The sequence below is a fragment of the Takifugu rubripes genome, chromosome 17, assembly GCF_901000725.2.
Source record: "Takifugu rubripes chromosome 17, fTakRub1.2, whole genome shotgun sequence".
NCBI classification, from domain to species: Eukaryota; Metazoa; Chordata; class Actinopteri; order Tetraodontiformes; family Tetraodontidae; genus Takifugu; species Takifugu rubripes.
The window spans coordinates 8,635,339-8,662,993 of record NC_042301.1 but is presented as its reverse complement, the minus strand read 5'-3'; the positions used below and the strand labels follow the sequence as shown (position 1 = coordinate 8,662,993).

Genomic DNA, 27,655 nt, shown 5'->3' with positions numbered 1-27,655 from the left:
GGTGATGCATGGGGTGATGGGCGTGGTTAGCCCTTGATTAGAAGCACTGTTCGAAGCGCCATTCGGTGTTGTCTGGTGGATGCGGAATAAAGACGTTAAAACCATCTGCTCAGTCTGAGTCTTTCCTCGTCCTGCCACACCAATCCCTTTTCCCATCTTGAGTCTTCGTATGATTCCAACAGCATTCAAATGACTTTTCTGCTGAATGTGTCGCTTGAGGTGGTCCAGCTTCCATTTTGTCCATATTTTTCCATCGGAAAACTCGCTTACAACTTTAGCTTCGCTGCATGTTTTGCAGAGCAGACCTTTCTCACTCGAAAAAGAAAAGATCTCACCCAGTTTCACCGCTTGTTCTTCTATTTGCACATACTCCGACAGCCATTCCAACTTAAAAGAACCGCAGTTCTTTTTTACTTTGGTTTGGGGAGTATCACATTCACTGCCCGCTCGTTTCACCATGATAAGGGGTTAGCATTAGCGTCACTTAACTCTGCCGCACTGTACATGCGCAAGTACTGTCAATGCCGTGATTGGCTGCGTAGCGTAATTGCATCGTATCGTATCGTATGATTGGCTGGACACCTGTCACCTATCACTCACTGAATTACACAGCAAAATGATACAGAAAAAAAGTTATATATCTAATTCATTTGCAGTGCGTTCACTGCGCTGGATAGGCTTTCTTGTGCGCTGAGAGTGTGCGACCAGTGCGCATTTGCGCAGCTTAGAGGGAACATTGGTTAGAACCAAACTCAGACTACTGTTGCAGGACAACGGCTTCAGGGAATTTATGGAAGCTAAATTTTCCCGAATGCTTTACTTAAAGATGACGTTTCTTTTCAAAAACCGATGGAGGGTTCGCACCCATACGTGGGTGTAGTCTAACTGGGTCCAAATAGATTTAATTTAAAATCACTGCTGCTTAGGTAGTTCTGGAAATATATTTAAATATTTTAGTGAGAAAGGATGAAAAAACTAAAAACAGTATTTCACTTTGAGCCTGAAGATTAAAAATATTGTAGGTAAATTTATATTTATTCTGTAAAAGTTTAGCATCTTTGTAACTTTAATTTTTTGGGCACAGGTGGTATTCGCAGATAACCTGAATAGTTTCGAGGAATTCGGTGAAGAAAAAGGTTCTCAAATAATCAAAACATTTCAAATTTGTTTCTATTTAATGATTAAATTGTTTTCAAGATATTCATTTTGGACAAAAGTATCAGGTGTCCAAAGAAATAATATTCTATAATATATATAATATATTGTGTATTTGCTTTTGTTTGAATACACCATCTAATTGATGGATTTTTACCATTTATCTTGTAAATCAGATTTTTACTTTTCTGATATCTCATATTTGACTTTCATAAGAACAAGTTTGTAGGTTTTTTTCAGTTTCTGTTATTTCAGAGAAAATGTTTTAAACCAGACAATTTGGTTGTCAGTTTTACTCTAAACTGAAAGTTCTGGTACTAAATACATTATTTTCAAACACTGACATTGATCCGAGTTTCATTTTATTCTGCTGGACCCGAAATGAGCCGAGACGCAACACTAAACCACTAAAGTCCGGACTGGTTTTCCTCAAGGACGTTTCGTGGTTCTGAATCCAGTTCAGATTCAGACAGTTCGTTGGTGGGTCAGGGCCAGCGGACCACAACCTGATCTCCATCCTCTACAGAGTAGAAGTGCAGAGTCTTCATATCTCTGTCCAGGTGGAACTCTGTTCCTGAAACCTGCAAACACACCAGCCCAGTGTCAGCCTGTGGGCGGAGTCACAGCTGACTCCCACATCTACATAATACTGGATACATGGGGGGTCACCAAGGCAATGGCAGCCATCACGCACTTTGGAGCTGATGTAGGTGAGCCTCAGATCATGGAGAGGAACCTTCAGCAGCCGATGTAGAAGGACCTTCACCATCCGAACCTCCATCGTCACTACAGGACAGACATCACACAGTCAGTCCTCCTCTAATCACTCATTCACCATCTGTTCATCCATCATTCTTCTTTACCTGGCAGTTGTTTCTTGATGGGTTCCCTCTCCATATTGTCAGGAAACACAAAGGTGATCTCTGTTCCACAACAACACACTGGTGTTTTTACAGAACCTTTGTGTAAATCTACAACAACTGCTAGAAAACACTTAGAGGGCTCAGACCTCCGCCAAGCAGCTCATGTCCCCTCATACTGAGCTTCACAGCTGTAGTACAGCGTGCATACAGGCAGGTTACATAACAGTTGGTTGCTTTATGATCAAAGCCCCTTGACTTACTGATCAGCAGATTCTTCAAAGTAGGAGGCTTCCACTTCTTTAGCTCTCCTTCTTCTGGAGCACCATACTCTGAAACACAGTTGTCTTCATCACCATCATCACCATCTTCATCATCATTATGGGCGTGACTTACTGTTAATGAGACTCAAGAAGCGAGGGTGCTGAAGTATGAACTCGCCACTGATCTGACTCCGCCCACCTGCCTTCAGCCACTCCTCTCCAAACATTTTAATATAGTCAAGCTCTGCCCCCCTTCTGATCTCAGGGCTGATCTGATGGAAATCATGGCAACAATTTATGAATATACAGTATATATGTACACACACGCACACACACACACGCACACACACACACACACACACACACACACACACCAGGTTCACCTCAGTTCGGTTGAGGAACTCCAGTTTTTCTAATCTGGCGATGATCAGCTGATTGGTTGTACTGGGGTTCTGGTCATAGCTCACCAGCTGGTTTCTGAAGCAGTGGAGCTTCACCAAACTGGGCAGCTTGGCTAGTTCATCCACCACACACCACTGAGGCGGTACTCAAGAAGGGGGGGGAGATGAGAGGAGAGGAGAGGAGATATTTAAAAAATACTTTTACATATTCCAGTTTACACTGTCAATACGAAGACATAAGAGACATGTTAAAATTTAAAATCAAATAATATCTTTCACTCCCCAGATTTCTACAAAAATCTCAATTTGTTCAGTCAGTTTATAAAAACTAAATTCCACCCTGAGCCGAGCTGCCAACAGTCCAATCATCATGGTCACCATGTCCCCTGACCCCTAACCTCTCACCTGGTGCTACACCTGGTGCTACACCTTGATGCTTCTACATCAACAGCGACTGGTGCACTGATGTGACCGTGATCTCTCAGCACTGTTCTCCTGCTTTGGAATACCTTTTCATCAACTGCAGACCCTTCTATTCTCCGCGTGAGTTCGCTTCATTCATTCTGGCCTCCGTTTACATCTCGCCAGACGCGGACGTGCGCGAGGCTCAGCGCACGCTCGCGGACTGTATTCAACAAGTGGAGCGGACCTATCCCAACGCTCTGGTTATCGTGCTTGGTGACTTTAATCAGAGCAACCTGAGATACGAGCTACCCAGGTACAAACAGTTTATCAAATGCCCCACCAGAGCAGAGAACACGCTGGATCACTGTTACACCACAGTGAAGGACGCGTATCGGGCCGTCCCCCGTGCTGCCCTAGGACTGTCTGATCACGTGATGGTCCACCTGATCCCCACATACAGACAGAAACTCAAACTAACAAAGCCATCCGTGAGCACCACAAAGAGATGGACCAGTGAGGCTGTGGAGGAGCTGCGCACGTGCTTGGACACAACTGACTGGGACATGTTTAAAGGGGCCACACATGATCTGGATGAGTACACGGACACTGTGACCTCATATATCCACTTTTGTGAGGAGCGCATTCTACCAACGCGCACTAGGGTGAGTTACTCCAATGACAAGCCCTGGTTCACACCGAGACTCAGACAGATCAGGAAAGAAAAGGAAGCAGCGCTGAAAAGTGGAGACAGAGACTGCTACAGAGAGGCCAAATACCGGTTTAGCAAGGAACTGAGGAGAGCTAAATCTGTGTATTCGGAGAAACTTCAGCAGCAGTTTACTGCTAACGACTCTGCTTCTGTGTGGAGAGGCCTGAGGCAGATCACCGACTACAGGCCTCAGGCTTCAAAGGGTCAGGACGACAAAGCCCTTTGTCAGAGCCTGTCCCTCCACTATGCCCGCTTTGACACCTCGTCAGCCATGCCCAACACCTCCCCTCCCCCCAGTGCCACTGCCCCCATGGACCTTACTCCATCAAAGGCAGTCCCCTCCTCCTCCCCCCCTCCACTCACCATCAGTCCCCCCCCCCATCACTTACCACCAGTTCCCCCCTCCTCCCCCCCTTCATTCACCATCAGTGAGCAGGATGTGCGCAGGCAGTTCGCCAGGCTGAACCTGCGCAAGGCCCCTGGCCCGGACGGCGTGTCTCCCTCCACCCTGAGGCACTGCGCAGAGGAGCTGACTCCTGTCTTCACAGACATCTTCAACTCCTCCCTGGAGTCGTGCCAGGTGCCAGCCTGCCTCAAAACCTCAACCATCGTCCCTGTCCCCAAGAAGCCACGGATCACTGGGCTTAACGACTACAGACCTGTGGCGCTCACCTCTGTAGTCATGAAGTCCTTAGAGCGCCTGATCCTGCCACACCTCAAGTCCATCACCACCCCCCTCCTGGATCCACTGCAGTTCGCCTACAGAGCCAACAGATCTGTGGACGACGCGGTCAACCTGGCCCTTCACTCCACCCTGCAGCATCTGGACTCCCCGGGAACCTACGCGAGGATCCTGTTCGTGGACTTCAGCTCTGCGTTCAACACCATCCGCCCCGCTCTGCTACAGGACAAGCTGTCCCAGCTTAGTGTGCCTGACTCCCTCTGCAGGTGGATCACTCACTTCCTGACGGATCGGAGGCAGTATGTGCGGCTGGGGAAGACTGTCTCCGACTCCGTCACCATCAGCACCGGATCACCCCAGGGCTGTGTACTTTCCCCCCTCCTCTTCTCCCTGTACACAAACTGCTGCACCTCAAGCCACCAGTCTGTCAAACTGATCAAGTTTGCGGATGACACCACCCTCATCGGTCTCATCTCCAATGGCGATGAGACTGCCTACAGGAGGGAGGTGGCTCGTCTGGTGTCCTGGTGCGGACACAACAACCTGCAGCTGAACGCTCAGAAGACAGTGGAGATGATTGTGGACTTCAGGAAAGTTACAGCCCCTTTGCCCCCCCTTGCCCTTATGGACTCCCCCGTCACCATCACGGACTCCTTCCGCTTCCTGGGCACCACCATCACCCGGGACCTTAAGTGGGAGCCAACCATCAGCTCCCTCATCAAGAAGGCCCAGCAAAGGATGTTCTTCCTACGGAAGCTGAGGAAGCTCAATCTGCCTCCCAGGATGTTGGCGCAGTTTTATACAGCCATCATCGAGTCCATCCTCACCTCCTCCATCACCGTGTGGTTTGCTGGTGCCACCGTCAGGGACAGACTGAGGCTGCAGCGCGTCGTGCGCGCTGCCGAGAAGGTGATCGGCTGCAGGCTCCCATCCATCCAGGACCTGTATATCTCCAGGACCCGGAGGTGTGCAGGTCGGATCACGGCCGACCCTTCCCACCCTGGTCACGGACTGTTTTCCCCCCTCCCCTCAGGCAGGAGACTACGGTCCATTCGGACCAGAACCTCCCGCTACACTAACAGCTTCTTCCCCTCTGCCATCAGGCTGCTGAACACCAAGTGACTTATCACTTAAGCACCATGTACAGCAGCCAGCCGGACTCATAAACAATACACTACTCCTCATGGACCTGCACTATTTCCCACCACTCACTATTTATGTAAATACTGTATATAAGTCTTATTTTATTTTATTTATCTTATTCTAGTGTGGTGTTGATGTCTAATGTTATGTTGAATGTCGCAGCGGCACACCACGACAAATTCCTAGTTTGTGTAATACTGTGTATTACATGTACAATGGCAATAAACCTTCTTCTGATTCTTCTGATTCTGATTCTGGTTCCTCCTGGCCTTCGAGATGGCTAATTTAGCTGTCCTTAAAATGAAATTAACCAACTGGTGTACAGCCTTCCTCTTAACACAGTAGTGGGGACCAAAAAAAAAAGATTGAAGGAGAAACCCTCACCTAACCCATGAAACCACCTATGTAGCTGTCCAAACAGCCCCTCCAGTCTCGGACGCTGGACAAAGAAGTGGTAAATGGTCTCTGACTGGGGGCAGCAATCCCCATCTCCTGTGCTAGGATCAAGGTGTACCTTTTGTAGCTATGGTCCCGTGTACAATCCTTCAATGGAGGTCTCCTGTCTGTTTGTCAAGAGGTTTGTACAGGGACTGTCAAGAACCCCCCCGGGGAAGATCGCACGCCAAAAAACACAGTCCACCTCTACGCCTTCAGCCCTGCCAGGGAGTGCAAGTTTGTATCCTTAATGGCTAAGAGGTAGAGATCCTTCTTCCCAACACTCTCAAAGTTTAGAGACACAGAGGTCCTCAGGGACAGCAAGCCATTCTCCTCAGGCTGCCACTGTCCCACAACTGGACAGACAGCCAAGGACGGAAAAACATGCTCGCATTCATTGTCCCATAAATCAGATAGAGAAGGATCCAAGACAAACACTTAGGGATTCTGGCAGGGAAGCACAAACCTTCACCAACAACAAGCATCATTGTAGAACAAACCCAAAAGTGACAAAAACATCCCCAAAACCAAAAGCTCTTAAGGTGGAAAAAAGAAAACCGTCATCGACCCTGTAAAACATCTTCTCCTGGTCTAAAGAAAACACCCCAACATCAATGCTGTACAATTTACAAATGTCAAACAAATCTCTCATTAAAAGGGGTTGTCCATAATGGATCTGTCCGGAACACAAGATGACTGGTCTCTGTGGACGACTAGATTGAGGAAGTTCTTAAGTCCATTGGGGAGCACCTTTGAAAGATGTTTATAGTCTACGCAGAGCACGTAACAGGCTTCCAGTTCTTTAACAGGGCCAAGTCTCCTTTCTTTGGGATTAGAGACAGAACCGTATTCCGACAGGATGTTGGTAAAAGACCCATCTGAGTGCACTCCTGTAGCACCTCCCACAGGTCAGCACCCAGACACCTCCAGAGATGTTTATAAAAGTCAGTGGACAGTCCATCCAGTCCTGGAGCCTGACCATATGCCATCTGTCCTTCTGCAGTAGTACAGTAAGTTCCTCCAAGGAAATATTAGCATACAGGGTAGCTCGGCCCCTGTGGATCAACCGAGGAAGCCCCGCTATAATCCTCTGCCCTGTAGAAGCCCGCAGCGTGCCTCCTCATCTCACCGTGGTTGGTTGTTACAATCCCAGCAGGAAGGCAGCAACAGAGCATCTGTTTTGTCCATTAAACAGACCTCTTCAGATTAAAAAAGAAGATGGGAGCATCCACCTCCCTGATCTTGGTGAACCTTGACCTCACCAAAGCCTTTTTCACCCTTTCCAGTGAAAATATGCTCAGTTCCTGCTTCTTCTGTTTCAGTGTGTGACCCTCTGTGCTGTTGTGTGTGCAAAGACTGTCTTCCAGATCTCTGATTTCTCCTTCCAATTGTTCTATGGTTTGTTTGACCCGTGTGGTTGAGTGACTAGTGTACTGCTGACAGAACACTCTGATGTGTGCTTTATCCACCTCCCACCACTGACTAAAACACTCAAAGTCCCCTCCCTCTCCACATTCCTCAGAACACCTCAAACCAGTGGCTAAACTCAGTGTCCTGAAGCAGCTTCACATTGAAGTGTCAGTAAGAGCTGCATTTGGGTGTTTGTCCGATATGGAAGTCGAAGGTGATCAAGATCAGATGATCAGTGAAATCAACCGGATAAATGTGACTGTTCAGTAATCTATTACAAAAACCCTGTGACAGGTAGATCCAGTCCAGTCGGGCTGCACTAATAACCCTATCATCCATGTGTACTGCATGATGATGTTTTACCCTCCAAATATCTACCGCCTCCAGCTCTGCTCCCAACCTAGACAACACAGCAGGAGACTGGAGATGAGGTTCCTGTCCTATCCTGTCCAGTGTGATGTCTGTGGTGCAGTTTCAGTCACCCCTCCACGACTACATACTCATCTTGAGCACACTGCTCCACAAACCATGGGACCTTCTGGAAGAGGTCCAGTTTGTCTGGACCCTGATTGGGAACGTAGATGGATAGCAGACAGAAGGTGAAGCCCTGAAACTCAGCTCTGACAATGATCTCTCGTGGAGGTGCCTCTAATGTCCAGCCCTGGAGAGATCAGAGTGGCTACACCTGCAGACAGGTTGGTGGCGTCATGCAGCCTATACAGACCTCTTCACCACAGACCCCAGTCTACCTCATTATCTCCATCGCTATGGGTCTCTTGGAGGAAAATGATGGTTAGTTTCTTCTGAGAGACCAAACTAGAGCCCTCTTATGTGGATACCTCTGACTGTTCATATTTAAAGATGCTACCCTGAGCTTGTTCATACAAGGCAGAAAAGAAGTGAAAAGAAATGTTTGGAGCAGCAGAAGTAACAAGCTGTGCATTAATCTTTATCATTATCATCATCATCATCATCATTGTGAGCTCTTAGCATTTTTAACCCTTTTCCTTATATGATCTCTAGCATCTTTCTTATAGCAGTCTTATGATTCTTCAAACAGAACCATTTCCTTTCATCAAGGAGGTTGACTCCCACAACTTTCTGTAAAGTTAGCACTTTTCAAGAATTTCTCTGGATCTGAGAAATAATCAGTCGCCTTCACAAAGTGGCCAAAGGTTTAATCCAGGAAGCTGTTAATGTGTTCCAGGGTGTACAGGTTCCCACTAAGTGATTGGGAGTCTAAAGATAAAGATACACATTCAGAGTCGGAGTCATAGTCCATCACCTCCTCCTCACCAACACTGCATCACAACTGGCTTATCTTTGAGCTGTACACCACCAGTCTGACTTTGGTCATTACTGACCTTCCTCAGCTCCGGTCTGTTCCTGCTCTTCTGCTCCTGTCTGTTACTCCTCCTCTGTTGTTCCTGCCTGAAACTCCTCTGTCCGAACCTCCTCTGTTACTACTATATGAACTTCTTTCCCTGCTCCTATCTGAACTTTAACTCTTGTCTGAACCTTCACTCCTGTTACTCCTGTCTGAACCCCCTCTGCTGTTCCTGCCCTAAACACGGCTGAACAGTCACCATCTGCTTCTTGTTCCTCTGGCTGTCTTTGCACCTGTCTGCTGGAACCCTCTCCTGCAACAGGCTCAGTCAGAGGAGCCGACCCGCTCCGATGAACAGGGGTTGCTGCTGCCTTGCCACCACCGCTGCTTGGCAAGTCGACACGGCTTGACATTGCGCCGGTGCGAATGCGCTTATCAGTGGGTTTGTGAGGACAAGCGACCCGCTGGTGTCCCACATTCCCGGACTGAAAACACCTCATATTACCATTGCTAGCATACACCATATAGTTTTCCTCTCAATGCCTCACCTTAAAAGACACATCTATCATTTGTGTTGAACAGTTAAGGAACACTCTTTGTCGCTCTTACAGCCCAGACCGACGGTCCTGAGACCACTTGCCATCTTCCCGAAGCGCTGCAGCTCCTGCAGCAGGGATAAAGAGGGGAACACCGGAGATGGTGATCTGAGTGGAGGGCACAGCGAGCAGGGAAACCTGCAGGTACTCACCATTCAGAATCACCCCACTTGCCAACAAATCAGCCACCAATCACACCTTTATAACAAACACCACCATTCCTGTATTCTTCCTGGAGGCGTAGGACAGGTTCGAAAGTCCTGCAGCCAAGAGAACCTCCTCCACTGGCATCGATGGGTTGTTTGACCCCACACCCCAAAGAGAGGGCGTCTCTGAGGATGCCATCCCTGTAAAGCATGGCAAACCTTCTGCCAAAGTACACTAAACGACCCAGCAACAACCACGCTGATTATAGTTCAGACACACAGCGAAGAGAATAGAGAAATACATTCAGAAAAACTAAAAATATCAGCAAAGTCACCAAGCTCTCCAACAAACTCCCAGCATGCATGCACTCGGAGAGGTTTTTGGAGAGGAGAGATCGGATCGGATTGGAGGGGATCGGAGGAGAGGAGAGGAGAGGAGAGGAGAGGAGAGGAGAGGAGAGGAGAGGAGAGGAGAGGAGAGGAGAGGAGAGGAGAGGAGAGGACTCACCTGACTGATGTTGTTGTTGTTCAGATTCAAATCTGTCAGTGCTGGAAACATGGAGGTCTGACATCCTGCAGAGAAAAATCAAATGTACAGTGTGAGTGTGTTTGTGAGTGGGTATGTGTGTGTTCTTCTACTTGCTACATACCGTACCAAAACACTCGTTTACTAGTAAAGTGAGGACATTTTGTCTGGTCCTCACAACAAGGCCTGTTTGAGGGTTAAGACCTGGTTTTAAGGTTGAACTTCGAATTTGGGTTAGGTCAGGGATCAGAGGTCAGGGGCTGGGTACGCAATGTGTCTATGAAAGTACTCATAAAAAAATAAACACAAGGATGTGGGTGTGTGTGATGTCAGTTTTTAAATATTTACCAGGCCTGGTGTCTTCAAATTGCAGGTTTGACAGACCAGTTTTGGACAAGTCCAGTGTCTCTAATCTAAAATAAATACAAACAGCAGAAATGTCAATTTAATGCTGAAGGGGAAGGTGAGGCGGGATGAGGGTGAGGCTAGAGCGAGACGGGGGCATTAGCTATTCTGAAGTTATTACCTGCACAGAGAGGCTAAGGTGTTCACGGTGTGGTGCACTAACGGGTTTCCAGACAGAGTCAGGCTCTTTAGGGACTGCAGGACACCGTCAGGCCTTCAAAAGAAAAGTCACATGACGTCCGCCCCCCACTCACACACACTCACATAGAGAGCCTCACCTCTGCAGCTCTGTGATGTTGTTGTTCAACAAATCCAACTCTTCCAGCTGTGGCCACATGGGGGCGCACTCGAGAACCTGAGCACAGTAAAAAACACGGCAATGAAGAAGAACCAAAGAGGTGTTCACTGAGCTCCAAGATGGCCGCCACTTCATTTCAATGAAAATTGCTCACCCAACATAAGTTTTTGACTTGGTGGAGTAGTGTCAACTAGTAGGAGCTACATGTATAAACTGTTCACCTGATTTGGATGTAAATTAAAGCTGAGAGTCTGCAGCTGGTCTGTGTTTCATTTTAAATCGATTTTGCTGGTTTAGAGACAGGATAAGGGGGCGATGATGTGCCAACCTTTATGGACCTGACTGTATCAGCCAGAAAAACATGACTTTAGGACTTTAGGAATGAAAGTTAACGACTCCCCCAAAAATGTGACCCCATAATAATCAACGACCCAAAGTCAGCTTTTTCAAACATTTAAACATATTTATGCTGCTTTTTAGGTTTTTGCTACACTTATTTTTTCATGTTATTTGTGATGTTATAGATACATTTATAAACATTAATTCATAATGATTTATTTAAAGATGGAAATGTTCTAATGAATTGCTAAATTATGTGACCATCGTTATTAAAATATAATACAATTTTTTTCTATTTATCAGGATGTTTTCAGTGTTTAACTAAATGTGTCTCTTTGATGCTGCCTCACCTGCAGCCAGGTGAGGTCACAGCCAACAAGGGAGAGGACAGAGAGGTGATGGAAGGCAGGGTGAAGAGCAGCTGGTTCAGCTGGTAAAGAAAGTCTGTTGTAACTGAAAATGCATAAAAAATGAGATGAAGATCATACACACTGACACATTCACATAAGGTCAAACTGACACACAGACACACCTGAGCATGAGTGTCTGCAGTTTCTCCAGCTGCAGACAGATGGCGCCCACGTCATCCCAGCAGGACAGCAGAGACTTGGACATGTCCAACCAGGTCACATCTGATCACAGCTGTTAAATCGTAGCTGCCACTATTGTTTGGTTTCATTCTAATAAAGTTTCACTTCCTGTGGTTGGAATTGTAATGAAAGTCCAGGATGGCCCTGAGAGTTCTGGCGGCTCTACTGAAGGATACTGGGTGTTAATTTCCGAACAGCTCCTTTTTGCCCCGGACCGTTGACTCCAGACTGTCCAAGGAGCACTGAGGAAAGATCTTCAAAACTGTGAAAACAGACAAAGACACACACACACCAAGACATGGTTGGGGTTCTGATCTGTGTGACCTGACAGGAATGATGGCGGTGGATGGATCCGTCACTGTTTGTTAAAATGTTCTCTCATCTTCATCATATGTGAGAATGGTGAAGTCACTTGGAGAAAGACAGATGAACCAACAGTGACAGGCTTCACACCTGCGCTCCTTGATTCTCCACTCGATAGTGCTGTTGGCCTCACTGGGAAAGTCGGCATTCGTTTTGTACTCCTGTCGCACCGCTGTCACGTAGTCCACGCCGAAGGAGACCTTTGCAGGCCGGACAAAGGAGCCACCATGCTGATGTCTGAAAAGATCGCAAATGGGACATCATCATCACCGTCATGTCAACAATACGCCACCAACAACATTAAAATCACACCAGACTTGGAGGGCTGCTGCCACTCATGACTACCTGTGAGGGACAGATCTGGAGGCTCGACATTAATGTCCACTTCAACCTGACAATGTTCTCACCATTTCTTTCTAACTCACAATAAAGAAATGGGAAAATTTGGAATCAAGACCACTCTGTGTAACTGTGTGCTGGAATTCTTAACAGAGAGGCCACAGAGTGTACGGGCTGGCAGCAACACCTCCAAGATAGTCATGCTGAGCACAGGGGCACCATAAGGATATGTGCTCAGCCCACTGCTCTTCACCCTGCTTCACGACTGCACACCCAGCTACTACACCAATCACATCATCAAATTTGTGGATGATACAACTGTGGTGGGCCTCATCACCAACAACAATGAGACAGCCTACTGTCACACTCTGCTCCAGCCCATGGACTCAGTTCTTTTCCACTCCCCTGCTCACACCACACCCTCTGATCACACACCTGCTCTCAGTCACTGATCACACACCTGCCCTCACTCATCAATCAGTTCACCTACCAGTATATATTCTCCAGCCTCACACTCACTCGGTGCCAGATTGTCTCTGCTACGCATGACCTTCCAGCGTTTACCTGCCTGTCTTCCCGGAATCGACCCTGCCTGTTTACGACCTGCCTGTTCTGCCTGACCCCCGGTAAATTAACCCTGTCTTCTGTTTTGACCACGAGCTCAGCCAGTCTCCCTCTGGATTGTTTGCCTGATTCTGCCTGCCTCCCGGTTACTGACTTTTTGCCTGCCTCGACCAAGTCCACTGCCCCGCTCTCGAACTGTCCGTTGTTTGCCAGATTGCAGTTAATAAACCTGTTAACTGATCAGTTCTTTGCCTGTTGTGTACTGCACTTGGGTCCATACCATACCCGTCACAGTACAATCTGGCCAGTCATGGACCCAGCAGAACCCCCGTCACCACGGGATCGGTTTGAAAGAATCGAGGGAGTGCTCATGCTTCATGAGCAGCGGTAGGGGGAGGCGGCTGCCCATGCCCGACAAGCTGCAGAGGCCCAAGCCAGGGCCATCACAGCCCTCACAGCTCAACTACAACAGCTGACCTCCACCCTTTCCTCTCCAGAGGCCACAGTCTCTGCACCCGCACCTCCACCTCCTGCTCCCGTTCCAGCACTGCCGAGGATGATATCAGAACCCCGGCTGGGGGCCCCAGAGCGCTACAATGGGGATCCCAAGCTCTGTCGTCCCTTCCTGACTTCCTGTTCTCTACTCTTCAGTCTGCAGCCACACACATTTGCCACAAAGGGAGCCAAGGTGGCATACGTTATCAGCAACCTGACAGGAAGAGCTCTCCTCTGGGGAACTGCAGAGTGGGAGAGGCAGACTCCTGCCTGTGCTTCATTCCGGGCCTTCTCGGAGGAGCTGCGCAAGGTCTTCGGGCTGGGAGCTGCGGGTCCAGATGGCACTTCGGAGCTCCTCTCCATACGGCAGGGGAATCAGTCCGTGTCAGATTACTCCATCGACTTCCGGACCAAGGCTCGTCAGAGTGACTGGAACCTGGCTGCACTCCGGGATGCCTTTCTGCATGGTTTAGCAGAATATATCAAGGATGAACTGGTTTCTTACCCTCTACCTGCCTCACTGGATGAACTCATCGAGCTCAGCACTCGACTGGATCTCCGTGTCAGGGCCCGAAGAAGAGAAAGGAGACAGAACCCCGCACCGTCCATGGCAGCTCACTGCCTGAATTTCCCCTCCGCTTCGGCCCCTGTTCGTGCTGACCCAGAACCGATGCAACTGGGTCGCACCAGACTCACACCAGAGGAGCGTCAGCGTCGCCAGAGGGGGAACCTCTGTATGTACTGCGGGCAACGTGGACATTTTATCTCTCTCTGTCCGTTAAAAGGCAGAGCTCACCAGTAAATGGGGAAGTCCTGGTGAGTCATGTGGGAGTAAAATCTTCCCCTCAGATTAAACGCCCCGTTTTTCTAGCCAAGCTTCTTCTCGCCGATGACTGTCACGCCCTGGCCACCTTCATTGACTCCGGTTCCGATGGCAATGTTATGGACGAGGGGTTGGCCATGCAACTCGGGCTAGAGAGGATTCCCCTCAACCCACCGATTCCTGCCATGGATGGTCATCTTCTGGGCAGTTGCCCACCAGCCTGCCCCTGTTCACGTGCTGATTTCTGGTAACCATCATGAGACCATCCAGTTTCTTCTCCTGCCCTCATCCAACATTCCTCTGATCCTGGGCTTTCCATGGCTCCGCAAACACAACCCGCATGTCGACTGGACCACAGCCACTATCCCCAGCTGGAGCGGCTTCTGCCACCAGGTCTGCCTTCGGGATGCATCAATGCCGCACCAGACTACGCTTCCCAGCACCTGCCTGGACCTGGCCAGAGTCCCTGCTGAGTACCACGACCTCAGGGAGGTGTTCAGTAAAACCAGAGCTACCTCGCTGCCCCCCCACCGCCCTTACGACTGGGGTATTGATCTGAAGCCTGGGACGTCACCTCCTAAGGGGCGCCTCTACTCTGTCTGGTCCAGAGTGGGAGGCCATGGAGAGCTATATTAATGACTCCCTGGCTGCAGGAATCATACGCCCTTCTTCATCCCCTGCAGGGGCAGGATTCTTTGTGGACAAGGACAAGACCCTGCGCCCTTGCATCGATTACCGGGGTCTCAACGACATCACAATCAAGAACCGGTACCCCCTACCACTCATTTCCTCTGCCTATGAGCTACTTCAAGGGGCCAAGATCTTCACCAAGCTTGACCTTCGTAATGCCTACCACCTCGTACGCATCAGGGAGGGGGACGAGTGGAAGACGGCCTTCAACACCCCCACTGGCCATTATGAATATTTGGTGATGCCATTCGGTCTCACCAATGCCCCCGCTGTCTTCCAAGCCTTGGTGAATGATGTCCTCCGGGACATGATCAACAAATATGTGTTTGTCTACTTGGACGACATTCTTATCTTCTCCACCTGCCTTGAGGATCACATTCACCATGTCAGGACGGTGTTGCAGCGTCTCCTGGAGAATTCGCTGTTCGTCAAGGTTGAGAAGTGCGAGTTCCACACCCAGTCGGTGGCCTTTCTTGGCTACATTGTGGCCGAGGGACGCCTGGAGATGGATCCGGCTAAGGTGGAGGCGGTAAAGTCCTGGCCAGTTCCGGAGACCCGTAAGCAACTGCAGCGTTTCCTGGGTTTTGCAAACTATTATCGACGCTTCATCCGGAACTACAGCTCCATTGCTGCTCCCCTCACCATGTTGACCTCCCCCAAGAGTCCCTTCCGCTGGTCCCACGCTGCAGACTCTGCCTTCCAGACCCTGAAGAAGCGGTTCAGCTCAGCACCCATCCTCCAGGTCCCGGAGATTGAACGACAGTTCGTTGTTGAGGTGGATGCTTCCGATGTTGGAGTGGGTGCAGTCCTGTCTCAGCGAGCAGCAGGTGACCAGAAACTCCATCCATGTGCCTTCTTCTCTCGGCGTCTTTCACCGGCCGAGATAAATTATGACATTGGCAATCGGGAGCTTCTGGCTGTCAAGAGATCGCTTGGAGATCGCTTCTCCAAGATGGCTCACTTCGTCCCCTTACCCAAGCTTCCATCAGCTAAGGAGACTGCCCAACTACTCCTCGACCATGTCTTCCATCTCCATGGAATTCCTGTGGATGTGGTCTCAGACAGGGGACCCCAGTTCTCTTCCATGTTCTGGCAGGAGTTCTGCAGATTGCTGGTAGCCACGCCGAGTCTTGTCATCAGGGTTCCATCCTCAATCCAATGGCCAGACTGAAAGTGAACCAACAGATGGAAACAGCCCTTCGGTGTACTGTGTCCCAGAACCCATCTTCCTGGTCCCAGCAGCTGTTGTGGGTGGAATATGCTCACAACACTTTGACAAGCTCTGCCACAGGCCTGTCTCCTTTCCAGTGTGCCTATGGGTATCAGCCACCCCTCTTCCCAGCCCTGGAGAAGGAGGCCTCTTGCTCGTCACTTCAAGCCTTCCTCCATCGCTGTTGTCGGACCTGGGCTAGAGCCTCCCTCCTGAAGACTGCTGGCCGCTACTCCTCTGCTGCCAACCGTCGTCGTTCCCAAGCTCCAGAATATCAGGTGGGCCAGAAGGTCTGGCTCTCCACCCGGGACCTTCCACTGCAGGTGGAGTCCAACAAGCTGGCTCCCAAGTTCATCGGACCGTTCCCCATCGAAAGAATAATCAATCCTGTGGCAGTCAGGCTCAAGCTTCCCCGGTCCATGAGGGATCACCCAACCTTCCATGTGTCCAGGGTCAAGCCTGTCCGAGAGAGCCCTCTGGTGCCTGCTGCTCCTCCACCGCCTCCTCCTCGCTTCGTCGATGGGGGACTCACCTATGCTGTGTGCCGCATCATCCGCTCCCGTGTTCGTGGCAGAGGCCTTCAGTATCTCGTCGACTGGGAGGGTTATGGCCCAGAAGAAAGATCTTGGGTTCCTGCTCGTCACATTTTGGATCGACGGCTCCTCCGTGACTTTCATCGGCAGCATCCAGATCAGCCCTCTCACGACATGATCAGGGGCTTCCCTCGTCGAGGGGTGCGTGCTGTCGGCCCTACTGTTGCTCCTGAGCCAGAGGAGGATTCCCGGTCGCAGACGGGAGATCTGCAGGTGACCTTGTCCTCCTCTCAGGAATTCTACACACCACACCCTCTGATCACACACCTGCTCTCAGTCACTGATCACACACCTGCCCTCACTCATCAATCAGTTCACCTACCAGTATATATTCTCCAGCCTCACACTCACTCGGTGCCAGATTGTCTCTGCTATGCATGACCTTCCAGCGTTTACCTGCCTGTCTTCCCGGAATCGACCCTGCCTGTTTACGACCTGCCTGTTCTGCCTGACCCCCGGTAAATTAACCCTGTCTTCTGTTTTGACCACGAGCTCAGCCAGTCTCCCTCTGGATTGTTTGCCTGATTCTGCCTGCCTCCCGGTTACTGACTTTTTGCCTGCCTCGACCAAGTCCACTGCCCCGCTCTCGAACTGTCCGTTGTTTGCCAGATTGCAGTTAATAAACCTGTTAACTGATCACCAGTTCTTTGCCTGTTGTGTACTGCACTTGGGTCCATACCATACCTGTCACACCTACAGGTGCGAGGTGAGCCAATTGGTCCAGTGGTGTAAAGATAACAATCTCTTCCTTAACATAAAGAAGACCAAAGAGATGGTTATTGACTTCAGGAGAAGGTCACCACAGTGCCCCCCACTGATCATCAACAGTGCTGCTGTGGAAAGGGTGAGCAGCACCAAGTTTCTGGGGGTACACATATCTGAAGACCTCACCTGGACAACTAACACAACACAGCTGGCCAGGAAAGCTCAGACACGCCTATACTTCCTCTGCAAACTAAGGAGAGCACACGTCCCACCTCCCATCATGTGCTCCTTCTACAGAGGCACCATTGAGAGCATCATCACTGGATGCATTATTGTGTGGTATGGAGGCTGCACCTCCTCCTGCTGAAAGACTCTGCAAGGCATAGTGAATGCAGCCAGTAAGATCATTGGTGCGCCACTGCTCTCGCTCGCAAACATTTTCCACACCCGCCTCACCCGTAGAGCCATCAGCATTGTCGAGGATAACTCCCACCTCTCACACCCCAACTTCAGCATCCTGCCTTCAGGGAGAAGGTTCAGAAGCCTTCAGGCCCACTCCACCAGACTGTCAAACAGTTTTATCCACCAGGCTGTTAGGATGCTGAACTCCATCCATTACCTCCCCCAGCTCCTGCCCCAGGACCTTAACTCTGCTGAAATACAATTGCACTCCACAAAACCCTTGAAATTTGCACGTAGAGGGAAATTTCTGTATTATTGACTGTTATTCTACCACCCTACCTCCCTTCATTGTATTGCACTATATGCACATTCATGTCTTTGGCACCTTATATGACCCCCCCCCCCCCCCCCCCCAACTTTTTCTTTTGCTTCTGCTTCACTTATATTGATTTTTTATTTACTCTATTAATTTTTAATTTTCATTTCAGTTTTACAGCACGATAAGCTAGAGAGAAGAGAAACAGTATTTTGATTCATCTGTATGTTGAAAACATGGAGTGAATTGACAACAAAGTATCTATCTAGAACATGAAAAAAATCACCATGGCGGATGACCATACCTACAGGTGAAGTACTGGACACCATCATGGCTGCCGTCGTGTTTACCTCTGCTGGGATGATCCCACTCGACCCCGAGCCACAGACCTGAAGTCAAATAAGAATCGGCTCACTTTGCTAACGTGTCACCAGGTCTGTTATGGTTTCTGGGGCTGATCTTTGACCTGTTCTCACCTGCTGTTGGTGGAATTGGGCCCACATACCGGACCGTAGCCCGCTCCCCATCGCAGGCCACCCGCCTCCCCACTGCGCTGGCAGTCACTTCCTCCTGCTCCATTGGGCCAACTCCCATCAACATCTCCTACTGGGATGAAAGCTAACTTGGATGAAGGTTAGTTCCACTCGGGTGATCTGCAGAATAAACACTGCTGTCATGTTCCAGAACCTCCATCTGAACTGATGAAAATGAATTACAGCAGGTTTTATAATTTATTTAGTTTTCTGATTGAATTTATTGACCAATAAGTGCTAATTTGTCAAACTACAGTAATCCACGCTACACGATTATAACAAATGTCAAATTAGCAGATCTATTAGGTGCTTCCAAAGCTGAATAACAGACAATTACCTGTGATGTTAATGAAAGGGTTGATTTAAGAAAGAGTTGATTGGCTCGTTTTCGTTGAATTCGGACAACTGCCACACTGGCTAACCGGATGTGACGTCTTTGCAATAGTGCCTCACTTTAATTTTCATTATCCTTCTCTTAATAGTTGTAATCGAAAGTTTTATCGGCATTCATGTCCGTAAATAAATTTTGAAGCTTTTTTATTTTGTCAAAACGACGTTCCCCTCGCGTAACATTAACTTTACGCAAAGAAAATAAGAGGAATCATCGTGGCTCCGTGACTGTGTTTTCCGAGGGACTTTATTATCAGCAGGACAGCGGCGTAAAACGTGCTTCTGTAATTTCATGGAAGACTCCACCAATTTTTCTCGTAATTGTTGCGGTTGACTCAATATTTGTTATTACACTTTAACAACTTTATTAAAAAGTAAAGGTGAAGCTGAAAGAATCGGAGCGGCAAAAATGAAAAAGAAACGAGAACAGAGGTTTGTTTACACTTCCGGCCTTTCATTTGTTATTTTTGTTGACTTTTATTTTTCTCTCTGCTTTTAACACTCATCTAATGTTATAGACGGAATAATAATTCGGATTAATTTCATGAACCTTTGTCATAAATAACCGGTAATGGGAAGGGGGTAAAGAAACACTGCCGTGGATGTGTTCCCTTTAAGATAAAATAAACTTTCATTTTCTTTGTTGGAAAAGATGGTTTTCTTCAAAATTTACGTTTATGAATATCAAATGTTGCCATTAATAAGATAAGGCTGATAATAAATGTTTATTTTGATTTTTCTTGGAGCCCAAAACAGTACATCCCTCCAAGACAAATTCATTCCATCCACAAAATTAAACGTTTACGACGGGTGTGTGAAAAGGCACATAAACAGATATTGGCATTAAAACAGATATTGTTCAACATTAGCTAAAGTGACTGAAGCGTCAGAATTAAAATGGAAGTTTTTAACTTTTTACTTGAGTGGTTGGGTTTTTTTTGGTTGACTTTGATCACTGATCATTTGTATAAATGGACAGTACGCTAAATTCTTGCCTTATTTTGTTAAGTTGATATTATATATTGTTGTGCCTGTTAATAAAACTGACCTACTTTTCACTGTCATTTGCTTTGCGATTGTTTTGTTGCTTTGTTCTGTTTACCTGAGAATGGATTGTAACCTTGGCATTCATGTACGCAGTGAGAAGATGTTGCCAGGACAACAGCCAGCTGACTACGAGCTGGGTCAGGTGTCAGGATGTTTGTTCCAGAAGGACTCTGCAGCTTCAGCGACGCCACTGTCAGCTCTGTTTGGCAGTGCGGCTCCGGCTACCATGCTTGTGTTCCATCCCCCAGCTGAGGTCAGTGCAAGCACCAGTCCGGAGGTGAAGAAAAAGAAGCCTGCAGAGGTCAGCGGTCAGCCAGGCCTCACCTGCAAGAGGAAGAATAAGATACAGTCCAAAGCAGAAAAGAGACTGGAGGGCAGGTCAGCCCTTGTTTTTCATCCTCCTGTTTAATCATCATCCCAATTAACCGTCCATCATCTCCATCTATTGTTTCCAGAGAAATGGGCCTACATATCGCAGATGAAGATGAGCGACAGAAGAAGACATCTGTGAAGAAGACGAGGAAACATGACGCAGAAGAGAAAGGGGTGGAACACTGGGTGGAGAAACGCCAGAGAAAAAGGGCCAGGAAAGAAGAGGAGGCCCAGAAGAGGAAGAGGACTGTATTTGTGGGTAACCTGCCAAGCAGCTGCTCCAAGAAGGTAGGGTGAGACTGGCTGCTTCACTGTGGAGGAAGCTCAAGGTGATTCTGCTGTGGTAAATGGACCCTTTCTCCTGTTTTTAGACCCTTCAGAATCTGTTCAGAGATGAAGGATCCATTGAGTCCATCCGATTTCGCTCTGTGGTAAAATATTGTCATTGGCTAACATGCTAGCTAGCAGAGTTATCTTTTGTAGTAGCTGTTGTTGGCTGTCAGTCCATCCTCCACACTGCCAATGTGCTAATGCTGCTTATTATTGCACATCTGTCTTAATAATAAAAAGTAAAACCTTTTCAGCATCAAACCAGTAAGTGGAGTTCTAACAGCCAACATTTGCCCATGCAGGTCAGAGAGGACCCTTCCATGTCCCGGAAGGTTGCAGTTATCAAGTATGTTTCTTCTTCCGTCCTCCTTTGCTTAAACTGCCCTCATCTGTGTTCCAAAGTTGTTCTGCTTTGACTCCACAGACGTAAAATTCATCCAAAGAAGCAAAGCATGAATGCCTACGTGGTGTTTAAAGATGAAGGCGGAGTCACCAGAGCCTTAGAGAGGTGAGCCAACGGCTGCACAGGCACTGCCAAATTAGGGTCACCAACAAACATTCCTCTCCTGGCAGGAACGGCCTGGAGATCGAGAAGGACTTCTACATCCGAGTGGACAAAGTGGTCAAGAACTCGTCGGTGAGCCATCAGTTCAAATCTGATCAGGTCTGACAGGATTTAGTGTGGAACATTACTGATGCCATTGTCTTTCAGCATGATCACAAACGCTCCGTTTTTGTGGGGAACCTTTCATTTGGTGAGTCTCTGCAGAAGCAACAATGTTGAGGAGCATTCAGCGTGACACTAATGAACGCTTGTGTGTGTGTGTGTGTGCGCGCGTGTGTGTGTGTGCGTGCGTGTGCGCGACTCAGACATCAATGAACTTGCTTTTCGACATCATTTTGAGGACTGTGGCTCGGTGGAGGCTGTACGTCTGGTACGAGACCAAAACTCTGGACTGGGGAAAGGATTTGGTTACATCCTGTTTAAGGTACAACCCAAAACCAGTTAATTAGATGTGTGTCCCAGTAATCGTGGAAGTATAAAAAATATTACGCTTCCAGACAGATGGCTGGCAGCAGTAATGAGCCAGGAACACCGACAATATATAGAGATGTTGACAAAGGAAAAGGAGGTGACTCGTGAATGCTCTGTAGTAAACTACAGGCCCTATCCACCCTTCCCTTCTCTGAAGTGACTGATCCTGCATGGACCAGTCTGAGATGTTTCAGTCAGCTTTTAGGCTTTATCACAGCACTTGATAAAGTTGCAAATGATCTTACCGGACCTCCAGACTGGTTTCTATACTGGTTTTGCTGGGAAACAGCTTCTTATCCAGGTAGAAGACGATGATTCCCCAAAAACCTCGCTATTAGAAAGTTAGTGGTCAGTATTCCTGTAGCTAGTAATTATGCTAAATAAGCTAGCATTGACAGATGGACCTTTAGAACTGTGTGTGAGAAATCTTCCACTTTATTCTCTTCCTGTCTCAGAGTGCCGATGCTGTCCAACTGGCACTGAAACTGGATGGCAGTAAACTGCAGGGACGAAGAATCCGGGTGAGGAGGTCACTGAAGGAAAGTGAGAACAAAGGAGCCAAAGGGAGGTTCGGCAAGGGCCCGGCCCCCGAGAGAGAACGCCATCAGGGAAGGATCGGGTCTCCCAAGAAATTCTCTCGCCAGCAGAGGACGTCCAAGATTTACACCTCCTTCAGCGGCATCAAGGTGGATCCCAATGTAAAGACTAAAAAGAACCAGGCGAAGAAAGTGAAGCCAAAAAAGAGTGTTCACATCTGACTGCCTTGTTTCCAGTTTTTCACAAATTTTATTCCAGAACTGAGTTGCGTTTAATGGTTGTCATGTAATGTTACGTGTTATGTCGTGTGTTCTCAGGTGACAGACATGAACATTTTCTCTTGATTAAGCAACAACAGAAGAAAAACAGCTCAAGGATCAATAAAACAACCAATAAAGTTTCAGCATCTGATTGTTGGTGGCACTTTTGACTAACAGGACACCTTCAGGCTCATTTAGGTTTGAAACTGGATCTCTGTTGTATGACCACACTTTACCAGGTTTGTGTTACCATAGTAACAAAAAGCACATCTCTGCATATGCAGTGTGAAAAGCCAAAACAGTCAGTTTTAGAAGCTTCAACTGACTTCAACAGCATATGGACATCGGTGTTGACCAGCAGAAGTTAATCTACAAGAAGAGAGGACAACATTGTTCCCAGCTTTAATCTCTCCACTGCTTTCAGGAAGTGAACAGAAAGATAAAACCCACAATAAATAACAGTAACCATGACGATGGATATCAACATATGAACTCCTGATGAAGACTCATTCGTGGGGACGGCTTCTTTCAAATCTAAGAGGGGAAATAAAAACCCTAAATCCTGTCAGGACGCCATGATGGGAGTGATGTGGGGCTGCCGCAGGCCAGGAAGAGGGGGCTGTTTCATTCTATATCATCTTCATTCAAATTCTGTGCGCTCACAATCCGCTGCAAGAGAAGACATTTATCACAAACATGGAGACAAACATGACAAGGATCGGGTTGATGGACCCTTCAGATCATTAACAGTGAGCAGCACGTCCACATGGACAAACATCAGAGAACAGAATGTACCTGGCTGATGGTCGGCAGTTTGGTCAGTAACATCTGGAAGACGGGTGGCGGCAGCGTCTGTTGCAGAACCTGCAGGAGCTGCTGAGGCTGCCCACACACAGCGATGGCATTGGTCAGGTGGTCCACACCCTTCTCATAGTCTCCTGTGGAAACTGACATTTTGAGAACACAACAGTGCAAACTGGCAACAACCAAAGAAGGAAAGAGGCTTCACCCTGAGCCAGAAGCTCCTCTCCCTGCTGGATCTCCTCCAGGAAGAACTTCTGCACAGCTTCTGCATCCTTCAGATCTGGGAGCTGCACCAAAGGTGACATTCTGAATGACATGTACTCTCAGATCTGTGTAGCACCAACTAACCAGTTACACAAAACATGAATTGGAAATTAATGTGGGTCCTACCAGGGCCTATGATCAGGCATTTCTGTCCTACCTGAGGTTCCACCACCAGTTCCCTTGGTGGTGGGACAGAAACCCCTGATGATCAGGGCTGGTTTGAACCTCTGATTTGGAAAAATAATTTGAAATCAGCAGCGGATAAATATGAGCAGCTATGTGAAAACATTTGTTTCTCCTGAAATCATGTTTGATTGGGCACATTTCTGCAGAATGACCTCCACAGACAGCAGCTGTGTGCTATTACGGTCTGGCTGTGATAGTGGACAGAGGCCACTGATACCCTGAAGGCTGAAGGTTTACCTTTGACACACCAGCCCTCTCTTTGGCAGCCTTCTGTTTTCTCCTTCCTGAAATACAAAAAATCTTCAGTCAAAGCAGGTGGTTTTCGGTGAGGATCGACGGTAAAACACGGAGCCGTTGTCATGTTAACACCCTAACCCTTCACATGTCGTTACCATGGAGATACATGATCCGCATATTAAAGTCTGTCAACACCATAATTAGTTTGATCTTTAACAAAGTTGATGTTGAAGTTAGAAGCTGGGGGGGGGCAACTCTAATTTCACATGGATCTTTTATTACAGGGCTGCTTAATTACTTCTGATCGATAAATAAGCTAAACAGGCCTGGTGTGTGTGTGTGTGTGTCATAGATTATCCCTCACGGACGTTGTTTGGTGACTGAAAAGCTGTTTGCTATGGTCGCCTTCAGTCACATAAACCGAGCCGAGCCGGTTAACGAGGAAGAAGAGGTCATCGCTCACGTTCCCGCAGCTTGTTCTTGAAGTTCGGGTCACTCCGTCGTTTCCGGTCAAAATAGATGCAGTAACCAACGAACAGGGCCCCGCACACACCCGCCGCGATCGCGCTGCTCTTCCCACCGATCATAATTATCCGTTCCGTCTGGTTCCAGGAGAATTTCTGGATGTTTTCTCTTTTTTTGTCCGCTACTCCTGTTGAGTCAGCAGGCTTGCGCAGTAGCTCAGAGCGGGAAGGACCCAGAAGGACCGCTTGAACCCTACAGAGTGCCTGATTTAAAAAAAAATACAAAAAACGTTCTCTTTATAATTTTCTTAAATTAAATTAGACAGTGAATGTAATACTCGTAATAATAACTCATTCGAGTTTTTAAATTGGATTTTAAACACAATTTGTATTTAAGTTTGAATTTTTTGAACAATTCTGACTTCAAACTGTAAGTGCCTGTTCGAGTAAGACTCCACCGAAGAATTGCTGGTTGAGACGGTAGATTATGGCCTGATTCCTGTTAGAGAATCAAGACGCTTGAAGAGAGAAATCTGGATGGGATCCGGGATGAACTACTGGTCGGGACAGATCGATGGATAAAATGGGTTTCAGGTATTTTATTCACAACCTGAGAGTGGGCAGGAAGCTTAAAGCGTTAAGGTTTCAGACATGACTAACTTTAGGTTGTTGACCAGCGTTGCATACATGGAGGTGAGTACATAAATAGAGATAAGTGGCTTGGTCATCAAGGGTCAGAGGGTCCATCGGTTGAAGTTGGAGACAGGTCCCTCCAAGCCTGGGCCAGAGGTAGTGTCCACATTCTGATAATTGTCAGAGGCAGCTTCCCCATGAGGGGAATTGACAGTAGCCTGGTCCAGCTCCTCCCAGGCCTGAATATGGAAATGGGGAATTTGCTGGACTTCACTCGAGTGAGTGGCAACTCTCCAACTGTAGGGCAAGGTCTCTGTCTATCAGAGGCAACCTATGTTCGTGGAGGGCTTGCTGGAAGCTGATGCGATGCTGATGTGCAGGCATCAGACTCTGCTCCCCGGCTACTTAGCTGTATTAAATCACACAGTCATTGGCTTCTCCCTGGGTTTGTTGGTTTGATAATCCCTCCTAGTCGGTCGAGAGACATCAGCCCAAAGCAGCTAGACTATTTCACTGTTGGCGCTCTCTGCGATTGACTCCATTTGCTGTCAAGTAGCCAAATCTTACAGGGTGAAAGTCCTGTTGGTATCAGCCTGCATAATCCCATCTCGCAGGTAGTGTCTAAAGAAGTAAGTGTGATGAGGATGGGGCATCTTGCTGAGCAGACAATCAACATTGGAACCGCACTCAAGCTCGGGGAAATGCCCAGCAAAGAGTGGACAGACAAGGTGAGTGATTCGAAGGCGGTTGTATCGCTCATCCCGAGGGTAGGCGCATTACATATTGGACCCAGCTCTTTCAAACTGGCTTTCTCGTCATCACCTCGGTCTTTAAAAGTGAGGGGAATAGGTAGACAACAGATAGAAAATTGATTGACCTTTAAACTGGTGATCAAGTATTTATTGGAGATCCATGGATCAAAGGAGGAACTGCCAGGATACACCCAAGTCCAAAAGCTGCACAATGCTTTGCTATGAAGTGGTCGTTTACAATCACAACCGTCCATTCTAGCAACACTTTGAGCATTAATATGAAACACCTTCCTTTTTAGGCTTCAGTTACATCAGTAAATCACCTCTGTACTCCCAAGACACGGGGAACCCCCTTTAACATCCCTGTAATTGCTCTTTGCTCCTGATCTACAATAATGTCCTTATAAAAGGATGTGTGAAGAAAAAGTTATACCAAGAATGTACTTAAAACACTGTAAATAGAATGTAAACAATAATGTAGGTCTCCAACTTTAGCGGTAGCATTTAGTAATATATGAACTCACAAAGAACAAGACAACTGACTGACAAAAACAGAAGACCACACAGGGAAACTTTACAATAAAAGCATCAACAACCACAACTCTCCACCGAGGAGCCACAACACACTGGTGTGAACACGTGTATTCACTACATCAGTTCTAATATGACCGTGATATAATGGCCTATAAACTAGTGATGTCCCTGAGGCAGAGCCATGTACAGCAAACAGATTCACAATATTTTTGTAAAGTGCTTAATGTCCTAGAACATACTAATTTAACAACAGAGACTTTGATTACTAAAATTAGGGTACATGATTCTGGATTAAGCACAAGTTTAAACTTCATATGAACTCTGTTCCAGGACAAAGGATCTGAATTTTAGGAAGACACCTCACTTCTGCATCACATTCAGAAAACCCTCTGATGCTAAGGCAGTACTAAATTAACATGAATGAATATTTAACTTTTTTTTCAGAATTGAAATATGTCTTTGTGTAATATTTATTATATTTGCCTTTATATGGATCGGTGGAAGGAATACTTCGAGGACCTCCTCAATCCCATCAACACGCTTCCAGTGAGGAAGTAGGGCCTGGGGACCTGGGGATAGGCTCTCATATCTCCGGGGCTGAAGTTGCCGAGGTAGTCAAAAAACTCCTCGGTGGCAAGGCCCTGAGGGTGGATGAGATCCGCCCAGAGTTCCTTAAGGCTCTGGATGTTGTAGGGCTGTCGTGGTTGACTTGACTCTGCAACATCGCGTGGACATTGGGGGCAGTGCCGCTGGATTGGTAGACCGGGGTGGTAGTCCCTCTTTTTAAGAAGGGGGACCGGAGGGTGTGTTCCAACTATAGAGGGATCACACTCCTCAGCCTCCCTGGTAAGGTCTATTCAGGGGTACTGGAGAGGAGGGTCCGCCGGATTCAGGAGGAGCAATGTGGTTTTCGTCCTGGGCGTGGAACAGCGGACCAGCTCTACACCCTCAGCAGGGTCCTCGAGGGTGCATGGGAGTTTGCCCAACTAGTCCACATGTGTTTTGTGGACTTGGAGAAGGCATTCGACCGTGTCCTGTGGGGGGTCCTCCGAGAGTATGGGGTGTCGGGCCCCCTGATACGGGCCG

The 27,655-nt window shown here is 47.8% G+C and overlaps 3 protein-coding genes across 6 annotated transcripts; 1 reads left to right on the top strand and 2 right to left on the bottom strand.

Moving 5' to 3' along the window:
• Window positions 1-1,500: 1,500 nt before the first annotated feature.
• On the bottom strand, window positions 1,501-19,205 carry tbce (tubulin folding cofactor E). Of its 2 annotated transcripts, none has more exons than XM_029851012.1 (17): window positions 19,061-19,205; window positions 18,667-18,843; window positions 18,495-18,579; window positions 12,144-12,290; window positions 11,867-11,952; window positions 11,633-11,732; window positions 11,451-11,553; window positions 10,742-10,818; window positions 10,585-10,677; window positions 10,407-10,471; window positions 10,041-10,105; window positions 2,662-2,814; window positions 2,412-2,550; window positions 2,279-2,347; window positions 2,019-2,078; window positions 1,850-1,941; window positions 1,501-1,736 (listed from the first exon to the last, which is right to left on the bottom strand). In XM_029851012.1, exons 2-17 carry the CDS (start codon window positions 18,788-18,790, stop codon window positions 1,641-1,643), a joined length of 1,554 nt encoding a protein of 517 aa, XP_029706872.1. In that variant the 5' UTR covers window positions 18,791-18,843; window positions 19,061-19,205; the 3' UTR covers window positions 1,501-1,640. The 2 variants fall into 2 exon arrangements, with proteins under 2 accessions (XP_029706872.1, XP_029706873.1); XM_029851013.1 differs by having other exon boundaries at window positions 18,667-18,888; window positions 19,061-19,155.
• Window positions 18,696-22,846, top strand: rbm34 (RNA binding motif protein 34). 3 transcript variants are annotated; one of them, XM_011612681.2, is made up of 11 exons: window positions 19,285-19,545; window positions 20,254-20,538; window positions 20,616-20,820; window positions 20,904-20,963; window positions 21,165-21,208; window positions 21,287-21,370; window positions 21,436-21,499; window positions 21,575-21,617; window positions 21,733-21,851; window positions 22,354-22,584; window positions 22,753-22,846. In XM_011612681.2, exons 1-11 carry the CDS (start codon window positions 19,523-19,525, stop codon window positions 22,777-22,779), a joined length of 1,185 nt encoding a protein of 394 aa, XP_011610983.1. In that variant the 5' UTR covers window positions 19,285-19,522; the 3' UTR covers window positions 22,780-22,846. The 3 variants fall into 3 exon arrangements, with proteins under 3 accessions (XP_011610981.1, XP_011610983.1, XP_003972294.2); XM_011612679.2 differs by lacking the exon at window positions 19,285-19,545 and adding an exon at window positions 18,696-18,823 and having other exon boundaries at window positions 22,354-22,838; XM_003972245.3 differs by having other exon boundaries at window positions 22,354-22,838.
• Window positions 22,670-24,905, bottom strand: tomm20b (translocase of outer mitochondrial membrane 20b). Its single transcript, XM_003972203.3, has 5 exons — window positions 24,650-24,905; window positions 24,187-24,233; window positions 23,705-23,786; window positions 23,491-23,633; window positions 22,670-23,364 (listed from the first exon to the last, which is right to left on the bottom strand). Exons 1-5 carry the CDS (start codon window positions 24,771-24,773, stop codon window positions 23,320-23,322), a joined length of 441 nt encoding a protein of 146 aa, XP_003972252.1. The 5' UTR covers window positions 24,774-24,905; the 3' UTR covers window positions 22,670-23,319.
• Window positions 24,906-27,655: the final 2,750 nt, after the last annotated feature.

Bases quoted from the DNA above. Each gene is read 5' to 3' on its own strand.
- tbce (XM_029851012.1), bottom strand. From the start codon at position 18,790: ATGTTGATGGGAGTTGGCCCAATGGAGCAGGAGGAAGTGACTGCCAGC. The intron at 18,580-18,666 runs GTGAGAACAGGT...ATTTGACTTCAG, and splicing joins CCCAATTCCACCAACAGCAG to GTCTGTGGCTCGGGGTCGAG. The intron at 10,678-10,741 runs GTGAGGCTCTCT...TTTCTTTTGAAG, and splicing joins AACATCACAGAGCTGCAGAG to GCCTGACGGTGTCCTGCAGT.
- rbm34 (XM_003972245.3), top strand. From the start codon at position 19,523: ATGAAAAAGAAACGAGAACAGAG. The intron at 19,546-20,253 runs GTTTGTTTACAC...TCATGTACGCAG, and splicing joins AAAAAGAAACGAGAACAGAG to TGAGAAGATGTTGCCAGGAC. The intron at 20,539-20,615 runs GTCAGCCCTTGT...TATTGTTTCCAG, and splicing joins GAAAAGAGACTGGAGGGCAG to AGAAATGGGCCTACATATCG.
- tomm20b (XM_003972203.3), bottom strand. From the start codon at position 24,773: ATGATCGGTGGGAAGAGCAGCGCGATCGCGGCGGGTGTGTGCGGGGCC. The intron at 24,234-24,649 runs GTGAGCGATGAC...TTTGTATTTCAG, and splicing joins CAAGAACAAGCTGCGGGAAC to GAAGGAGAAAACAGAAGGCT. The intron at 23,634-23,704 runs GTGAAGCCTCTT...CAGTTTCCACAG, and splicing joins AGAGGAGCTTCTGGCTCAGG to GAGACTATGAGAAGGGTGTG.